Genomic DNA, 20,537 nt, shown 5'->3' on the forward strand with positions numbered 1-20,537 from the left:
ATCTTCCCATACACTCACACATGAAGTATTTCCCCAGAGTCTCTCCAACAGTTTTTTCATTCCTCTCACTAGTAAAAGCTTAAAGTACTTTGCCAATCCTCCTACCAGTCTTGAAAGCAGGTAATCAAAAATAACATGACACAGGGGCTTCCCTGGTGGCGCAGTGGTTGAGAATCTGCCTGCCAATGCAGGGGACACGGGTTCGAGCCCTGGTCTGGGAAGATCCCACATGCCGCAGAGCAACTAGGCCCGTGAGCCACAACTACTGAGCCTGCGCGTCTGGAGCCTGTGCTCCGCAACAAGAGAGGCCGCGATAGTGAGAGGCCCGCGCACCGCAATGAAGAGTGGCCCCCGCTCGCCGCAACTAGAGAAGGCCCTCACACAGAAATGAAGACCCAACACAGCCAAAAATAAATTAATTAATTAATTTTAAAAAATAACATGACACTTCACTAAAAGAAAAAATTAAAAGTACAGAACAACAATTAAAATATTAACTACCTCATAGCAAGGAATAGCATGGATCACTGTAGAGCAGCTATAATCATAAGGAAATCAGGTAATCAAGAAATTCAAGACAAGTCTCAGGCAGGTTGTACCAAGAAAGTTTGCTGTTAGCCAAGGAAAACTAACAGTGCATTTTAGACTCAGCACGGAGTATGGTGATTGCTTAGATCTTCAACTCACTCAATTTCCATTAAATCGGAACAAAACTATAAACAACACCTTCCCAACACGATATCAGATTAGTGATCTGATATGCTAATTCTAATGAGTGATTGTTAATGTTATTATAATACTTAATATTTGTGCAGGCCACTTAAAAAGCAACTCAAAGATTTCCAAATGACTTAGGTAAGAAATCCACCCAGGACTTCAATATGGTAGACTAGATATCCTGAAAAACTCTCCCAGTATTAAGCCCCTAACAAAGCTTACAGCATTAAGAAAGGGAGTAAGCCCTTAGAGGTCAAAAATCAAAAAAAGAAAAATACAAAGAAATCAGAGAAACTCAGAGAGAAAAGTAAAAGATGCAGTGTGATGATCTTTTTCATGTGTCAAGTCGGCTAGGCTACAGTCCCAGTTATTCAACCAAACATTAATCTGGGTGCTGCTGTGAAGGCATTTTGTAGCTGTAATGGAAGTCCATAATTGGTTGACTTTAAGATTATTCTTGATAATCTAGTAGTCCTGGTTTAATCAGTTAAAAGACCTTAAAAGCAGAGCTGAGACTTCGTAAATGAAGAAATTCTGCCCATGGACAGCTGCTTCAGCCTGTGCCTGAAAGCTGCAGCCTGCCCTTCCTGACAGCCTGCCCACTGATTTTGGATTTGCCTAGCCAGCCTCCACTATCATGTAAACCAATTTCTTGCAATAATCCTCTTAATATCTACTTCCTGCTGGTTCTGCTTCTCTGGCTAACCCCAATGGATGCATGGAGCTCACTGCTGATCTGGGGCAACTGCTGCTCCCTACTTCTGCTCTGGAGAAAAGAGGCAATTTTAGGACTCACACAGGTGAAAAGTCAGATTAGGATCCACTAAGTGAAAATGTGAACCAGAAAACAAAGAACCAAGTAAGCAAACCTAAACTTGGCTCTCAGGGCTTCAACTCTGGGTACAGGGTAGAAAACTATTCATGGAGAATCTATAGCCACAAGCCATAGATTTGGGACCCAACTCCACCATGGAATATGTGTAACTTCAACACTGAGCATAAAGAGATACCACTTCATATTCACCAGACTGGCAAAATTTATAAGTGAGAATATCAAGTATTAGACAGAATATGGAACAATAGGAACTATTAGATTCACTGCTCTTGAACAACTTTGGAAAGCAATTTTGCATCATCTGGTAAGGTCATAGATGTATATATCCTATGAGATATTGATTTCATTCCACTACTAGGTATATGCCCTGGAAAACCCTATGAATCTGTGTTCTAAAAAACATGTACAAGATGGTCTGTGCAGCATAATGTATAATAGCCCCAAACTGGAAGCGGTTCAGATCCACTCACAGGAGACTAGTCCAAGTGGAAGAGTCATATAATGGACTATGTACAATGGAGAAAATGAATGAATTACAGCTACATGTCCTGGCACAAACACAATGTGGTGTAACAAAAAGCCCAATACATATATTAAAATTTCATTTCCTTTCATGGTCTTATCACATATTTTAAAGATAAAATCTGGACCAGATCCCTACTTACCCACATCCTATATCCAGGCTGTCAGCTCTTCAGATCAAGATTTATATCCTATTCACAACTGTACCCATAGAACCTAGGAGAGCACCAGACATAAAGAAGATACCCAACAGATACTTGTTGAATGAATGAATAAATTTTGAACACAAAAACGCACGCCAAACCTAGGGTCAGGACAGGAATAAAGACACAGACGTAGAGAATGGACTTGAGGACACGGGAAAGGGGAAGGGGAAGCTGGGACGAAGTGAGAGAGTGGCATGGACATATATACACTACCAAATGTAAATCAGATAGCTAGTGGGAAGCAGCCGCATGGCACAGGGAGATCAGCTCGGCGCTTTGTGACCACCTAGAGGGGTGGGATAGGGAGGGTGGGAGGGAGACGCAAGAGAGAAGGGATATGGGGATATATGTGTATGTATAGCTGATTCACTTTGTTATAAAGCAGAAACTAACACACCATTATAAAGCAATTATACCCCAATAAAGATGTTAAAAAAAGAAAGAAAGAAAAAAACGCATGCCAGGAAACAGACCCTGTGTTTCTAGCGTAGTGTCCTGATGCATGAAATCCCAAACCCCGATTTTACCTACCTGGACCCCTTTCTGCGGTAGATGACCCTGCAACTGTTGTCATCTGACCTATCTGACTCCCCTTCCCCAGGTTCCAAAAACCATACTTCCCCCGGATACTTCCATCTAAGAGCCACTCAAGTCCCAGTGTGATACACTGCCACCAAAAACCCTAAGAGAAGGGAGCTTGTCAATGTCAATAAAATGAGGTTTTGAAATGTGCTCTAGATTTAATTCCGGCAAGTTGTATTTTCCCATGATTTAACATGGATTCCAGAAAGTTGGAGTAAACAAGAGCTTTGACAGGGCTCAGCAAATACAAGGTTCAGAACAGCAAACAAAACTGGTTAAGAAATTTTAGTTCAAATTGATCAAATCGATAACAAAATAGCATCACATTAAAGTTCTGGGGGAAAAAAAAAAGGAGTTAATTACATTGGGCCATATTGAAAAGGGACTTATTATGAAATTCCTGAGTACCTTTCTATTTGGGAAATAAACATAAGTGAAGGGACACGTTTTAGGGGAAAGTAATTGATACATTTTCTCTCCTGAAGTACTAGAGTACTTTTAAAGTACATCTTTTTTTCAATACCAAGGGTGTTCCTGTTTTGAACATTACGAAGACTGAATGTTTTACACAAGGAAAGGTGGTCTTTCTTGATACAATCACAGTAATTCAATCTGGCAGCAGACTTCCCTAAGCACGAGGTGTACCTTAACGTGGGCTAATGACAGGGCTAGTGTTGGTGAATTTCATCCCCTCTGCAGGGTAACATGGTACAAGAACACTGCAATTACCTGTTTCGGGGAGACCAAGCACATTTCAGTATACCAAGATTTTTAAATTCCAAATGTCAAGTATACTTTAAGAATAATCACAAGCACATTAGCTTATTCAGCAATCTCTAGCTGTCATTTTAGTATTGAGTCACAATTACTGCCTCAGGGAGGGAGATCGTCACAAAGAACTGACACTTCCTTAACATCTAGAAATCGCACATTTCTTTCTTCTGTTATGTTATGTGGACCGGATGCCAGCGCACTCTAGATTCATCTATGTGGCTACAAGTCACTCTTAATTTCATTTCAATGATTTACTGATTTTCCACTTTGCACCTAACACTATGTTACATACTGTTTGGGAAGGGAGTTCCTACTCTAATGGGGCTTTCCAGATAGTTGATAAAACAAGATTTATATTCAAGGAAGACTTAAAGAATAAACATGACAGAGTATAAAGTCCAAGGTATAATAGAACCTTGACTTAGGAGCTTGGTTATATTCTGAACACCAACTGCCTTGATGCTTTTGAAAATTCACTCCCTCCTCTGAGCCACAATTGCTTCTTTGGTGAGAGAAAGAGGCTACATTAGGCACTCTCAAAGGTCCTTCTGACAAAGCTGTTCACTTCTGACATTCTGGGTTTTAAAGAAGTATAAGAGAGTATCTTTTAGAAGATGTGTGTGGAGAAATTCACAATGCAAAGATTGTTCCAAGGTGGGATTAATCAGAGAAGGTTTCATAGTAGTGGTAGGTCTTAAGGTTGGCCTAGAAGCACAATGATGAAATGGTATTGCAAGCACTATAACTGTGGTATTGTGTGTGACCTATTGGGGGCATGACATTTGTAAACCTCATTCTTTTCCTATTCATCTCTTCTGCCTTTATGACTAAACACACACCATTCTCAACACATTATTACTCAACTCTACCTCAACAGGGGAGTTATAAAGGAGAGAATGGGTTCAGGTGGGTGGATGAGGAATAGCCTAACTCATTTCACAGAGCAACCATGCCTACAGGAGCAATTACCCAGCCAAATTCACTCACTGCCCTAGTAACTCCCTCCGCCATATTAATTACCTAGTGATCCAAAAACTATCAAATCACACATACAAAGTGTCATCCATCACCCAAGATTAATAAGAATTGGGCAATTATTAATAGGAATTGGGCAATTATTCCAATTATTCCAATCCTTCCGGATGATTGGATTGGTACAGAGTCCTAAAAATTCACACTGAAACTAAATTATCTGGAATGGTACCTCAATCACTCAAACCAACCAGATGATGCGTCTCTTCCCTTGGTGCTTTCTGGAAGGAGATTTAGATAGTAAGTTATCTAACTTAGGTCAGAGTTCCAATAGCTTACTAAAGTTAAGGAATTTAAGCAGCTGTCCATTTTTGTATAGAGGAAATATAGACTCAAAAATTTCTTATTGTTTACATACTCTGCTAAGATAACGGAAGAAACTCCCAGGAAAGTTACCATCTATCTTAGGGTCTGGATGATGTCTGCAGAGAAATTACTCCTCCCCTGTCCTTTCTTTCTCCTACTTGGCAAAACCAAGTTCTGAGTCCTCTGAAACCCTTATCAGAATCTACTATCCCTAATTCCTTCCTCATCTATTTTCCCTTTGAGGTCCATGGTTTCTAAATCCTTAAGACACATAAATAATATTATGGATTCCTTTTGTTAACTGTCTCCCTAGTCCACTATTTTTTTTCCTCTGAAGAAAGGAGAAACTAAATTATATTTTTTAAAAGTCCCAATTTCCAGTGGCCCTTTATGCATAACTATTATCTCCTACATATTAAAGAGAATATGGGCGTCGCAAGGAAATAACTTGGGTCAGTTTAGCTCTGAAAACTACCTGAAACTCTTTAGTACAAGGCAGAGAGGAGCAGTTCAGATCATTCCCAAGGCACAGGGGCAGATAACATACCTTGTAGTGGACTACAGACAAAACGCAGCCAAAGGAACCTTGGCTGAATTCATCATTTGATAACGTGTTGGTATTTTCTCAGTTTCTCTTCACACTATCACTATCAGCATCATCAAATATTTAAATCTGCTTTCCATACGCAGATATGACAAGCTGTCTAGTAATATTCCATGCTAATGTATTATAACATTGCTGATACTGCAAAGCATTGTTTGTAATTTAAACTATTTTCCTCCAAGGAATTCAGAAGAAGCTTAAGAAAAAATGTACCATTATGAATACCATATAAATATCATCAACTAATGTGGCAAGGATGTAAGAGATACCTTTTTCCTTTCCCGTTAAGAATACAGAGACTTGAGTACAGAGTAGTGAAGGGTACAAGGGTACATATTTTCTGGCCACAGAATGGGGAGGAGATAACAGATTTGAAGAAGAGCAGGTCTTGTTGTAAAAAAAAAAAACAATAATAAAACAGAAAAACTCCTCCATCCAGTGAGGAGATTAAGTCACAGTACCCTTTAATCCGCAGGCTGGCTCCTTCATCTCTGGGACGCCCGGCCTCTGCCTCCTGTACATGACATGTGGGTGGTATACTCCCTCAGCCAGCAGATGATTTTTGACAGGCTCAATGAAAAAGTCTCCATGTGGCAGATGGAAAAATCCAGTCTGTAAATACATGCAATACAAAGGTTTTATTTGAATCAATTCTTTACCAAGGCAAAGAAAATTAGTAAAGTGAAAATTATATAGATTATGATGAGCCCTGAAACTCATAAGACCGGTGCTTTCATCGTCTGCCATTTGATCTCACAGAAGAGCTACATGTAAATAATTTAGTGAAATGTCTTCATAGTCACAGTTATTAAATGTTTTGGGGTAATGATCCCTTTGAGACGCTAATGAAAAAATTATATATATACACACATATCCAAAGGTAGCATACAATTTTTCAGGTTCGTGGATTCCCTCCACCCCTATAACTCTGGATATCTATGAATCTTAAATTAGGAACCAGTGTTTCCCGGTTGCCCTGTTATGGAACCGGTACTTATAATCCATATTTCATGGACAACTTTTGGGAACATTTACCTGTAAGTGAGTAGCAGTTTGACTTGAAGTGTGTAATGCCATTCTGCTCTCAAGGAAACAAAGAAATATAATACTAATTTCCTGATCTGAGCCTGAGTTTCCAAGAGTCTAAAGAGGGCACTCTCATTTCACAGATACGGGAATCAGCCATAAGTTGGAGAATGCTGGGCAATGAATAACTCTTTTTGGAGGTCAGGTCTAGAAGCGGTATAGCCGACAACTCTGTTTTCTCTTTGGGAAAATTTCCTAGTGCCCAGTTAAGATGTTTAGGAATTACTTTGCCAATGATCTCCTAGGATGGACTTAACTCTCAGGATCTGAATTCTATATTGATGAAAAAGAGGGCTTGCCCTCGACTCCCTCCTTGCAGCTTCACCTTGAGGTGACCAAGAGCTCAGACTCTGGAATTAACCTGGCTTCACATCCCAGCTCCTCCACTTTTTAGCTCTGTGATTTGGGACAAATGACTTGCTCAGGTTAAGCCTTCTCAATTGAAAAATGGGGATAACCAAGGGATGCTGTGAAGATTAAATGAGTTAATACATGCGAAGCTCCTAGAAAAGGGCGTGGCCCACAGTTTTATCTGTTATTAGACTCTTGCCAGATCTCAGATTTTACGTCTTTTCATTGTCTTAGGGTCTCCGGAGTCAATATAGCAGTTCAATGAATATTAAGTTTGCAAAAATAAACCTGGAAAGTTTGAGGTTAGAAAAAATGTGAATGGGTCCCAAAGTTCAAGGTCCCTCACCACATGTCAGCAAGCTGGGGATGCTCTGCTACACAGACGAGTCTGAAGACGGGGTGAGCGGCCCCCGGGGTCAGGAGGCAACAGGGGCTCTGTGAAGGGAGATGCTCTCTGCTGAACAGGCTTTAACTTGGGGGTCTTTCCAAAACGTTTGCTGCACTGTACCAGTAATACAACCAGATCTAAACATAAACCTCACAATTGGCTTCCTATTTTGATTACTGACCTTAAAGTATCTTTGATAACAGGGAGAACAGAAAAAAAGGAACACTTTACTGAAAGTCATACAAATAGCTCTGTGACCTTGAATGGGTCACCCAACCTGTAAAATGTGGATAATGCCTACCACCTCATAGGGCTGTTAGGAGAAGCAAATGAGCTGAAGCTTATCCAAGTGCCATGTGAACTGCTCTACAAATGCAGGGTGGTATTATTTTAACTACCAACTCCAGAAGCGGTTATATCTGACTTCAAATTTGCTGGCATTTCTTAGGAGACATGACATTTTTTTTCCTCAGCCTCTTTCTTTGAGGAAAAACCTCTGGGACAGGAATCAGTGACAAGGTCCAGACTACAATAAACTAGCTGGAAACAGACTTATGCAGGACTGAGATTAGGTTATATTTCTACTCTGAGACAAAGACCAGGGACACAAAGAGACGGTGGGCCTATTGCTAATGAAGCTCATTTGTTCCATGGAAACAAAAGAGAAGGCAAGGACTCCTCGGGGATGGCTGGTGTGGGGGCCATTTGTGCAACTGCCATCAACCTAATACTAAAGTCCTTGAAGAAAAAATAAATAACATCAACAAGAAGGATATATTGGTATTTCTCCAGCCTCAAATTTTGGACCCAGGTGGTGCAGAAGAAACAGATGGGGCTCCAGTTGAGAACATAATAACTATTTTATGGGCAAGACGAATGAGGGTGCCTGAAAGCCAAACAAGCATTTTCTTAAAGGCTTCCTTCCATTTCCGTTCCTGCACGAGGCCAGCTTTGCCAGTGTATACCTGGAAATCACCTGTACAGCCTAAATATTTCTCAGAAGCTGGATGGAGACTTAGGAGAGCAGGGTGACCCACCAGCTGGAGGGGAAACAGAACATCTGCTCATATGCAAGTGGGGCTGTTGGCCCCAGGACCCCGTGTCTGTCGCAGAGAAGGGAAGGGACAGGATAGGGGATGATGGGACATCACTGGTTCACGGAGAGTGAGGCGGGAAGATTTCCCAGCTGAGCTCTGCACCTCCCCTCTCCCCCAACATATAAACACAGAGCTTTGTACACCTGGTACCCAAGTGGCCATGGGTCACTGGTCTCTTCTCATCTAACCAGAGCCAGGTCATGCTCTGGTTAGAGGATACACTGGTTTGCTTTCCACCGGAAGGAACGACTGGCTCCACGCTTTCCCTGAAGCTAACTGCCCAAGAGAACCACCTTCTTCCACTGCCAGCTCTGGATCTGGACCAAAGAAGGTGCTCTTCATTCCAGTCTTCTCTACAAACTGCTCACCTCTTATATCTTTGAAGGAGAATGAGAATGGACTTGAGGAAAAGGTATCTAATTCACTGGGGGCTTGAACAGGTTCCCAGAAGAACCAGAGCAGGATGAGCCCCAGGCAGAAGCTCAAAGCAGACAAGTTTGCCCTTTGACCTCCGTCATCTCCTCTTCCTCCTGCCAGTATCCAGTATCCCAGCACACTGCTAACTGTCCTTTGGAAATAAACTCACCTCCTTGTTTTAACTAAGTTATAAATATCTGTGAATGCTTCCTGAGGCTCTCTTCTAAGAATTGTTTTAAATAAACTGTATTTTGAAGCATTATAAAAATACAGAAAGATATGCAGGTTATAATTGTAAAGTCCCCTAAATCTTTCATAGAGGGCACACCTAAACGCAGAAACAGAACATTGCCAGCAGCCAAGAAACTTCCTGTTTCCCTTCCCAGTCAATACCATCCCCAAGGGTAACCTTACACTGATTTCTAACACTAATACATTTGTTTTAAACCTATCCTTAATTCTTTACAGGAAGCATTACTTGATACAAAAAAAATAATAATAATAATGTCTTCTAGTTCGTTTCGAGTGTTAGGGACTGGCCAATGGAAGAAATTTAAGGCAGGGGGATTTCTCAAGGTCCATTAAACCAGACTCTTCATACTACTTCTTACCAGTCCCAACCAGTGGGGATGAGACAAAGGACTGAGCTACCTTAGCATGAGTCATTTGGCATTGAACCTCTACTGCTCTCTGCTAAGGAAGGAGGGGGAAGAAGCTTAAGAGTCTTTAGTACCAATTTATTTTTCCTAGTCTCCTACTGAGAATAGTTGCCTACAACCTCTCCTCCTTCTCCTCAACTCCCATCAAAGTATTAGTCATCTTGATGTACTTGACGTTATACTTCAGTTGGTGCAATGATTTAGGGTCCAATGGGAAACTGGTAGTGTCTTACAAGCAATTTGTGAATAGAATGTTCTAGAACTGCAAAGCCCAGAGACCTTGAAGAGTCATCTAACCTATGTTGTCATGCCTTCAGGTTTTACCACAGGTGAAAACAGCAGACCAAAGAATAAAAACAATGGTATTGTAAAAGACATAAGGGGAAATTATCAAATTCAACACTCAGGGCCCTGTGTTGCACAACTCAAGGGGGTGTTATTCACATAGAAAAAACTGTGAGTGGCACCCCCTGGAGGTGTGCAGTGGAACATTGTCACTAAAACTCATCAACCTGTCCTGGAAAGAAATGCCTTTTTCACTTGAAAATTTCAGAAGTTAACAAATCAATTTGTTTCTTACCATGGTGATGAAGACAACATGATGAACATATTCTGAAATCAAGAACAGAAAAAAACTAATTTGGGATAAAGAGGTACCCAAAATACTCAATTATAGTGCATGGATCACTGGGAAAGATATCACCTGTCGCTCACTATATACACAGGACAGAAGATAAAATCAGACCCCCAAATCACCCTTATGGATTATCAATCTGCATCTATCACATGGCCAGCCCAGTGCTAAGAGCTCTCAGAGGGGCAGTGACCCCTGCCCTCGAGGTTTACAACCCAGCCAGGAAGACGAGACTGATATCCATAAAACAGCAGAAAGGAGAACAACAAAGCTCTAGAATGTTTGTGTTTAAAAAGGTATAGTGCTCACACGTCCCGAGACACTAGCCCATAAGCTCTGATGCCACTGGGCCTAGAGGTCAGAACTTGAGTCCTGTATCACAGACCTTTCCCCACCTCACACAGCATCTTTGCAGAAGGTGAGGGGAGGTACCTCCCTAGGTGATACACATTCCAGTGCTGTGTCCCAGGGGAGACAAAGGCCATTGAGGGCAGATGCTTTTTGAGGGCACAGACAGAAGACTGAACTTCTACAGTCTCCAATACACCTGGTCCAGTCCTAAAGCCATTACAGCCTTCCAGAATTATTAACTTTTTTGTTGCTGGGTTGCAAGACGCAGAAAAACTTTCTATCATTTAATACGCAGCCAGGACCCTAAGTCAGAAGTCAAGGGATGAAAGGGAAATCGACAGTAACACAATCATAGTAGGGGACTTTAACACCCCACTTTCACCAATGGACAGATCATCCAAAATGAAAATAAATAAGGAAACACAAGCTTTAAATGATACATTAAACAAGATGGACTTAATTGATATTTATAGGACATTCCACCCAAAAACAACAGAATACACATTTTTCTCAAGTGCTCATGGAACATCCTCCAGGATAGATCATATCTTGGGTCACAAATCAAGCCTTGGTAAATTTAAGAAAATTGAAATCGTATCAAGTATCTTTTCTGACCACAACGCTATGAGACTAGATATCAATTACAGGAAAAGGTCTGTAAAAAATACAAACACATGGAGGCTACACAATACACTACTTAATAACGAAGTGATCACTGAAGAAATCAAAGGGGAAATCAAAAAATACCTAGAAACAAATGACAATGGAGACACGACGACCCAAAACCTATGGGATGCAGCAAAAGCAGTGCTAAGAGGGAAGTTTATAGCAATACAAGCCTACATCAAGAAACAGGAAACATCTCGAATAAACAACCTAACCTTGCACCTAAAGCAATTAGAGAAAGAAGAGCAAAAAAACCCCAAAGCTAGCAGAAGGAAAGAAATCATAAAGATCAGATCAGAAATAAATGAAAAAGAAATGAAGGAAACAATAGCAAAAATCAATGAAACTAAAAGCTGGTTCTTCGAGAAGATAAACAAAATTGATAAACCATTAGCCAGACTCATCAAGAGAAAAAGGGAGAAGACTCAAATCAATAGAATTAGATATGAAAAAGGAGAAGTAACCACTGACACTGCAGAAATACAAACGATCATGAGAGATTACTACAAGCAACTCTATGCCAATAAAATGGACAACCTGGAAGAAATGGACAGATTCTTAGAAATGCACAACCTACCGAGACTGAACCAGGAAGAAATAGAAAATATGAACAGACCAATCACAAGCACTGAAATTGAAACTGTGATTAAAAATCTTCCAACAAACAAAAGCCCAGGACCAGATGGCTTCACAGGCGAATTCTATCAAACATTTAGAGAAGAGCTAACACCTATCCTTCTCAAACTCTTCCAAAATATTGCAGAGGGAGGAACACTCCCAAACTCATTCTACGAGGCCACCATCACCCTGATACCAAAACCAGACAAAGATGTCACAAAGAAAGAAAACTACAGGCCAATATCACTGATGAACATAGATGCAAAAATCCTCAACAAAATACTAGCAAACAGAATCCAACAGCACATTAAAAGGATTATACACCATGATCAAGTGGGGTTTATACCAGGAATGCAAGGATTCTTCAATATACGCAAATCAATCAACGTGATACATCATATGAACAAACTGAAGGAGAAAAACCATATGATCATCTCAATAGATGCAGAGAAAGCTTTCGACAAAATTCAACACCCATTTATGATAAAAGCCCTACAGAAAGTAGGCATAGAGGGAACTTTCCTCAACATAATAAAGGCCATATATGACAAACCCACAGCCAACATTGTCCTCAATGGTGAAAAACTGAAACCATTTCCACTAAGATCAGGAACAAGACAAGGTTGCCCACTCTCACCACTATTATTCAACATAGTTTTGGAAGTGTTAGCCACAGCAATCAGAGAAGAAAAAGAAATAAAAGGAATCCAAATCGGAAAAGAAGAAGTAAAGCTGTCACTGTTTGCAGATGACATGATACTATACATAGAGAATCCTAAAACTGGCACCAGAAAACTAATAGAGCTAATCAATGAATTTGGTAAAGTAGCAGGATACAAAATTAATGCACAGAAATTTCTTGCATTCCTATATACTAATGATGAAAAATCTGAAAGTGAAATTAAGAGAACACTCCCGTTTACCATTGCAACAAAAAGAATAAAATATCTAGGAATAAACCTACCTAAGGAGACAAAAGACCTGTATGCAGAAAATTATAGGACACTGATGAAAGAAATTAAAGATGATACAAATAGATGGAGAGATATACCATGTTCCTGGATTGGAAGAATCAACATTGTGAAAATGACTCTACTACCCAAAGCAATCTACAGATTCCATGCAATCCCTATCAAACTACCACTGGCATTTTTCACAGAACTAGAACAAAAAATTTCACAATTTGTATTGAGACACAAAAGACCCCGAATAGCCAAAGCAATCTTGAGAACGAAAAATGGAGCTGGAGGAATCAGGCTCCCTGACTTCAGACTATATTACAAAGCTACAGTAATCAAGACAGTTTGGTACTGGCACAAAAACAGAAATATAGATCAATGGAACAGGATAGAAAGCCCAGAGATAAACCCACGCACATATGGTCACCTTATCTTTGATAAAGGAGGCAAGCATATACAGTAGAGAAAAGACAGCCTCTTTAATAAGTGGTGCTGGGAAAATTGGACAGGTACATGTAAAAGTATGAAATTAGAACACTCCCTGACACCATACACAAAAATAAACTCAAAATGGATTAAAGACCTAAGTGTAAGGCCAGACACTATAAAACTCTTAGAGGAAAACATAGGCAGAACACTCTATGACATAAATCACAGCAAGATCCTTTTTGACCCAGCTCCTAGGGAAATGGAAATAAGAACACAAATAAACAAATGGGACCTAATGTAACTTAAAAGCTTTTGCACTGCAAAGGAAACCATAAACAAGACGAAAAGACAACCCTCAGAATGGGAGAAAATATTTGCAAATGAAGCAACTGACAAAGGATTAATCTCCAAGATTTACAAGCAGCTCATGCAGCTCAATAACAAAAAAACCAACAACCCAATCCAAAAATGGGCAGAAGACCTAAATAGACATTTCTCCAAAGAAGATATACAGATGGCCAACAAACACATGAAAGAATGCTCAACATCATTAATCATTAGAGAAATGCAAATCAAAACTACAGTGAGGTATCATCTCACACCAGTCAGAATGGCCATCATCAAAAAATCTACAAACAATAAATGCTGGAGAGGGTGTGGAGAAAAGGGAACACTCTTGCACTGTTGGTGGGAATGTAAATTGATACAGCCACTATGGAGAACAGTATGGAGGTTCCTTAAAAAACTAAAAATAGAACTACCATACGACCCAGCAATCCCACTACTGGGCATATACCCTGAGAAAACCATAATTCAAAAAGAGTCCTGTACCAAAATGTTCATTGCAGCTCTATTTACAATAGCCAGGACATGGAAGCAACCTAAGTGTCCATCATCGGATGAATGGATAAAGAAGATGTGGCACATATATACAATGGAATATTACTCAGCCATAAAAAGAAATGAAATGGAGGTATTTGTAATGAGGTGGATGGAGTTAGAGTCTGTGATACAGAGTGAAGTAAGTCAGAAAGAGAAAAACAAATACAGTATGCTATCACATATATATGGAATCTAAGGAAAAAAAAAAAAAAAAAGGCCATGAAGAACCTAGTGGCAGGATGGGAATAAAGACACAGACCTACTAAAGAATGGACTTGAGGATATGGGGAGGGGGAGGGGTGAGATTTGACAGGATGAGAGAGTGTCATGGACATATATACACTACCAAATGTAAAATAGATAGCTAGTGGGAAGCAGCTGCATAGCACAGGGTGATCAGCACGGTGCTTTGTTACCGCCTGGGGGGGTGGGATGGGGAGGGTGGGAGGGAGGGAGATGCGGGAGGGAGGAGATATGGGAATGTGTGTATATCTGTAGCTGATCCACTTTGTTATAAAGCAGAAACTAACACACCATTGTGAAGCAATTATACTTCAATAAAGATGTTTAAAAAAAAAAAAAGAAGTCAAGGGATGACAGAAGCCTCAGCATACAGAGATGAAACCACTGGGAAGATTCCTCCAGGAATAATCCCCCCTCTGCTCTGAGGCCAAGAGCTCCCTGACTGGCCCTCATGGAGCCAAAGGGGAGTGTAACCTGGTAATGTCATCGATTCACAAAGATTTTGCATATTAGTCTTGGCAGCCCTAGGTAAAGCTCAAGCCAGGAAGACATTCTCTGGTGCATCCACCTGGTCGCACATGTGCCAGGCAGGTTTTGCAACAATACAGATCTGGTCCCTACCTCCTAAAATAGTGCTGTCAAATAGAACTTCCTGTGATGACAGAGATGTTCTGTATCTGCACTGTCCAACTCAATAGCCACTAGCCACATGTGTCTATTGAGCACTTGATTTGTGGCTAATGTAACAGTGGAACTGAATTCTTAACTTCATTTAACTCTAATTATTATCTTTAAACAGCCCCAGGTGGTTAATGGCTACCATATTGGACTGCATATTTCTACAGAGTGGCTGACTAGTGAAGGAGAGGGATCCATATGTGTATGCATCATACAGTGATGAGTACTGGAATCCAGGGAAAATTTGAAGACTTGTCTTAGAAGAAAAACAAACTGCAAAAATGTGACATTTCACTATAATAGTTTGTTTTTTTGTGATCAAGCCAATCAGGAGCCAACTTGGAAACACCAAAGTAATGCACACAGCAGAGAATTGAAAGAAGCAACTAGGTATAAAAAATGTAACATTTACCCAAATTAAAATGAATCACGTTGAGTTCATTTTCGTGTATGGTGTTAGGAAGTGTTCTAATTTCATTCTTTTACATGTAGCTGTCCAGGTTTCCCAGCACCACTTATTGAAGAGACTGTCTTTTCTCCATTGTATATTCTTGCCTCCTTTATCAAAGATAAGGTGACCATATGTGCATGGGTTTATCTCTGGGCTTTCTATCCTGTTCCATTGATCTATATTTCTGTTTTTGTGCCAGTACCATACTGTCTTGATTACTGTAGCTTTGTAGTATAGTCTGAAGTCAGGGAGCCTGATTCCTCAGGGAGATCAGCTCAGTGCTTTGTGACTACCTAGAGGGGTGGGGCAGGGAGGGTGGGAGGGAGACGCAAGAGGGAGGGGATATGGGGATATATGTATACATATAGCTGATTCACTTTGTTATAAAGCAGAAACTAACACAACATTGTAAGGCAATTATACTCCAATAAAGATGTTTAAAAAAAAAGTGAATCATGGGGAACAAATCTGGCAGGACAAGGGTTGTGTGAGGGAGCTGCCATTGTCCTGAGGCCAGAATGGAAGCGGCATGGAGGTACCAGGAAAAGCCAGGGACTGGGGTTGTGATCATACAGAATCGAAAGCCAAGCTCTACTTCGAGAAGGAGCTGTCCCCGTTAGAGCCCTAGAATATCAACCTACATGTCCTCATACCTCGCCGATGCTCTTCGGAGGAACCTACCCAAACCCTAATATACACAAGACCACATCCCACACACTGGCTGGCAGTTCAGAGTCCAAGTAGTAGAAAAAAAAATCCCTACATTAGAAAGTTGATAAAATGAGTTCAAAAAATATATAAGATCAAAAAGTTATGACAGGGTTTAATCAAAATAGCATGAGTTGTGGTCAAATTAGTTAAAACGTTGAGCCCCAGTTTTCTCATCTGTAAAATGGGGCAAAATCTATCTTAATTAGCATGGTTGTAATAACTATCAGAGACACTGTATTAAAATGCCTAGCAGAAGGCTTGACATATATATGGTAGGTAGTCATAAATGCACAGTAGCTCATTTTATCATAGCATCATCCACAGTGAACACGATATAAAGGGGTGACTGAAAGCAGGTATTCTCAAGTCCAGCCATTTGGTTCATCTCTTAGCTGCACGTAACTTAAGCTCTCTGGGCTTCAGTTTTCTCATGTGAAAAATATAAATAGAGGTAGTAACTTGTTAACTAGCTTATTAAAAAGTGTCATGTTTACTAAATGAGTTAGTGTAAAGTGCTTGGATGAGTGTCAGCACATAGTATGTACCTAATAAGTGTTAGCTATTAGCTATTATGATAGTCTAAGGAACATTCCCCCCCAGATCCCTGATGTGATGGATAATTTTATGTTTCAACACAACAGGCTATGAGGTGCCCAGATTAAACATTATTTCTGGGTGTGTCTGTGAGGGCGTTTCCAGATGTCATCAGCATTTAAATCAGTGGACTCAGTCGATTGCTGTCCCCAATGTGGGTGGGTGTCATCCAATTTCTTGAGGTTCAGATCTTCTCCAGCCCTCAGACTGGGATTTACACCATCAGCTCCCCTGGCTGTCAGGCCTTCAGCCATGGACCAAATGACACCATGGCTGTCCTGGTTCTCCAGCTTGCAGATGGCAGATTGTGCAACTTCTTAGCCTCCATAATCGTCTGAGCCAATTCTTCATAATAAATACACTAATTAGGGGAGAATCAGTGGTGCCTGGACATACATTGAACTGTCTGGAAAAATCTGAGAGGAGACAGAATTAATAGCTTTCTCTTTCTTGCTTTTTGATAGTCTTAGAGCTGGAAGCGATGGTGGAAGCCTTCGAATCAAACTTCACACACCACTCAGCCTGGGAGGTTGGTTTTCAGGGCATCGCTCAGGAAGATCAAGGCTGATTCTCAAACTGGGATTTCTTCAAATGAATTAAGGCTGAAATCTTCAATAAACTTAGTTTCCAAGTCTCTAGGTCAACCACGGGAGCCAGGTCCTGCCCTCCCCCTTCTCCTACTGGAAACAGAATCTACAGCACAGTATGTATTCCACTAGTGGAAAAGCCAGACTTTGGAGACAGGGCTCAGTTCAACACTCAACTCCAGCACTAGCAAGCAGAGTAGTAATTTGCACAAGTAATTTGGTCTCTCTGAGCCTCGGTCTCCTCATCTGTAAAATGGCTACAAGAACATATTCTTTGTTGAGGAGTTTTGATAAGAACAGAATAAAGTAATATATAAAAATGAGCCTGAACAGTGCCTGGCCTGCTGTCCCCATGGTTTTCCTCCAGGTGATGGTGCTTGGACTCTTCCCTGTGACTCAATCAATCACTTCCTCATCTTGCAGCATGCTTAACATGGTTGTTTGTTTCTGGAAGTACGCAGTTTGGGGTTCCAGAAGAAAACCTTCTGCTCACATAAGGGTAGAAAAGTTGTCCCTTAATTAATTTTCTTTGTTTCTTCCTTGATAGTACTTGAAACTGAGTGCATTTATTCAATTACAATTCCCAAGAGCTGTTGCCACAGATTCACTCACTATTTTTCTTATGGGAGGTTGGATAGAAAGAGAGATAAGAGATAGAGAGAGAGAGAGAGAGAGAGAGAGAGAGATAGGACAGCCACTCAGCCCAATAAAGTGGATTTTTAGAAATTTAAAATGTAACCACCAAAGAGAATGAGGCATCAGATGACCCACTTATCTCTAATTTTAGCATGCAAAAGAACCACATGGAAAGCTATTAAAAATGCATATACCTGGGAGCCTTGTCCAGAGATTCCAATCAGTAAATCTAATGTGATACCCAGGAATCTGCATTTTAGTAAGCACCTTGGGGTTGTTGATATAGATAATTCATGTATCATACTCTGAAAAACACTACGCTATTCCATTAGGTAGTGCTGGATTGTTTTTAACTTCTCTCACCATCAAACTGGCATAACACTACAGATATGGCGAAATACTTGTCATGGCCCTAATTAAACATTTAGTTCACCTCGATCAAAAGAAGTGTCAACAATAATGATTGCTGATTGCAGTTTGTATAGAATATCCCCCTAAATCTGAGGTTCGCAGAGAAGGCCCTTAACATCTTGGCAGATCAGGGCACTTAAAAGATCCCCAAAAATAAAGTTTAAACCATTCTAGGAAGTAGGTGAATAAATGTTTTGGATTTGAAATGTGAAATAAATGTGAAATCATTTCACACCAAGAAGAAAACGTGCAGTCTGAAAGAAGCTGACCTGACACAAATGCTAAAGAATCCTACCAAACCTATTATTCTCAAAAATTAAAGAAGAAATTTTCATTACATCTCAAACCATGTGTTCTTAGATAAGCCAACAGAATCAAGGAACATCATCTACGAGTCACTGTAGCAACCAATAACTCAACAGAACTTCTCTCTCATGCTGTCTTCAGGGACAGGGTGGGAGCCTCATAGATGACAGTGTCTTAAAAAATGGTCTTTCTAATCCCATCAGACACTTAAGGTCATTTCTGACTCATTCTCACAATAATCTTCTATCAGACAATTTTTTTGTTTCTCAAAATTTCTCTATGTGTTTGCTTTTTTTTGTCCCTCTAAGCAGCAATCCATGTTTGTCATCACTAGAAAATGAGAAGCCCAACTAAAAGGAAGGGGAAAAAATTAGCTAGTACCTTGGGAGCCCAGGAACCATGTTATTAAGGAGAACAAGTGAAAGCACTTTCTTCCACGGGGAGCAGAAAACCATTATCGTAGATTTAGCCAAGACACAACACTATTCTTTCATGAAGCTCCAGCAGTCCATCATTCTCCAGTCAGAAAACACCCTCCACTGTAAGGATGCAAAGCCCCCCCACCACCCCTGGGCTGTGGAGAACACGACCCTGGCCCTGCTTCTCCCACTGTGATGGGTGACAATCCCTGATGGGCAACAATCCCTGATCAGGGAGAGCTCCCACTCCTGGAGGGAAGAGCACAACAGCCTGTCAAGACTGTTGATATGGCCACCAAAGTGATTTTGAAATGAAACAGAGCATTCCAGGGTTGTTTACCAATGGCTCAGGGCCAAAGGGGAATGCCTTGTCTCATGGCTTAGTGATGGGAGTTGGCAAACCATGAGAGAATTTGATGGCCCATTAACTTCACTAAGTGCCATGGCAGAGAAAGGGGGAAAAAAGGAAGAGGAGGTCTAGTGTGCAATGCTAAAGACATGAATGTGACCACTGAGAAATATTTATATCCTCATTACATGTCTAGAACGAAATTGGTTAAGGAAGATTTGCCTTCCCAAGGGCTCTTCATGAGAGTGTAAGTCCACACTCACTGTCTCTACTTTGTATGCCACACTAAAGTCATAACTATAGTGGAACAAATTTATTTTAGTTACTTGTAATCGCCCACTACCCTGTGAGGAGAACGGGTCTGGGTTAATACAGTACTTTTAGGCCAAGGGCAAAAGAAAACCTTCCTACTCAGTAGAATAGACTTTGACCTCCTTGAAGACAACATTAAAGTGGTATGAGGAAGGGAAATAGCAACTGAGGAAGTCCTAAATAAGGGTGTTCAAGAAAGAAGGAAGGGCTTCCCTGGTGGCGCAGTGGTTAAGAATCTGCCTGCCAATGCAGGGGACACGGGTTCGAGCCCTGGTCTGGGAAGATCCCACATGCCGCGGAGCAACTAAGCCCGTGAGCCACAACTACTGAGCCTGCGCGTCTGGAGCCTGTGCTCCGCAACGGGAGAGGCCGCGACAGTGAGAGGCCCATACACCGCGATGAAGAGTGGCCCCCACTCACCACAACTGGAGAAAGCCCTCGCACAGAAACGAAGACCCAACACAGCCAAAAATAAAAATAAATTAATAAATAAATTTATTAAAGCAAAAAAAGGAAGAAAGAAGGGAGAAGCTGGGAGTCCCAGAAATAATCCAGATTTAGATAAAGCGGCACCTGGAGATGGAGAGGCTAGAAAGGAAAAAACCCATAGAAGAAGATGCATCAGCTGGCGGCCAACGTGAAAGATGTGCAAAAAAGAAAATGGGGATTTTTGCTTGGAGCATCATAGGAAATGTACAAGGTAAACTCCTTTATCTTTTTTACCT

At 40.8% G+C, this 20,537-nt stretch overlaps 1 protein-coding gene across 2 annotated transcripts in view; it reads right to left on the reverse strand.

The window, feature by feature from the left end:
- ADAMTS12 (ADAM metallopeptidase with thrombospondin type 1 motif 12) overlaps nt 1–20,537 on the reverse strand; it is a 372,760-nt gene that overhangs the window by 219,327 nt on the left and 132,896 nt on the right. For both annotated transcript variants that reach the window (XM_068535210.1, XM_068535209.1), the window contains exon 3: nt 6,040–6,190. In XM_068535210.1, coding sequence (XP_068391311.1) covers nt 6,040–6,190 — 151 coding nt within the window. The remainder of the gene's footprint in view (nt 1–6,039; nt 6,191–20,537) is intronic.

Source organism: Eschrichtius robustus, chromosome 2 (genome assembly GCF_028021215.1).
Source record: "Eschrichtius robustus isolate mEscRob2 chromosome 2, mEscRob2.pri, whole genome shotgun sequence".
Lineage (NCBI taxonomy): Eukaryota > Metazoa > Chordata > Mammalia > Artiodactyla > Eschrichtiidae > Eschrichtius > Eschrichtius robustus.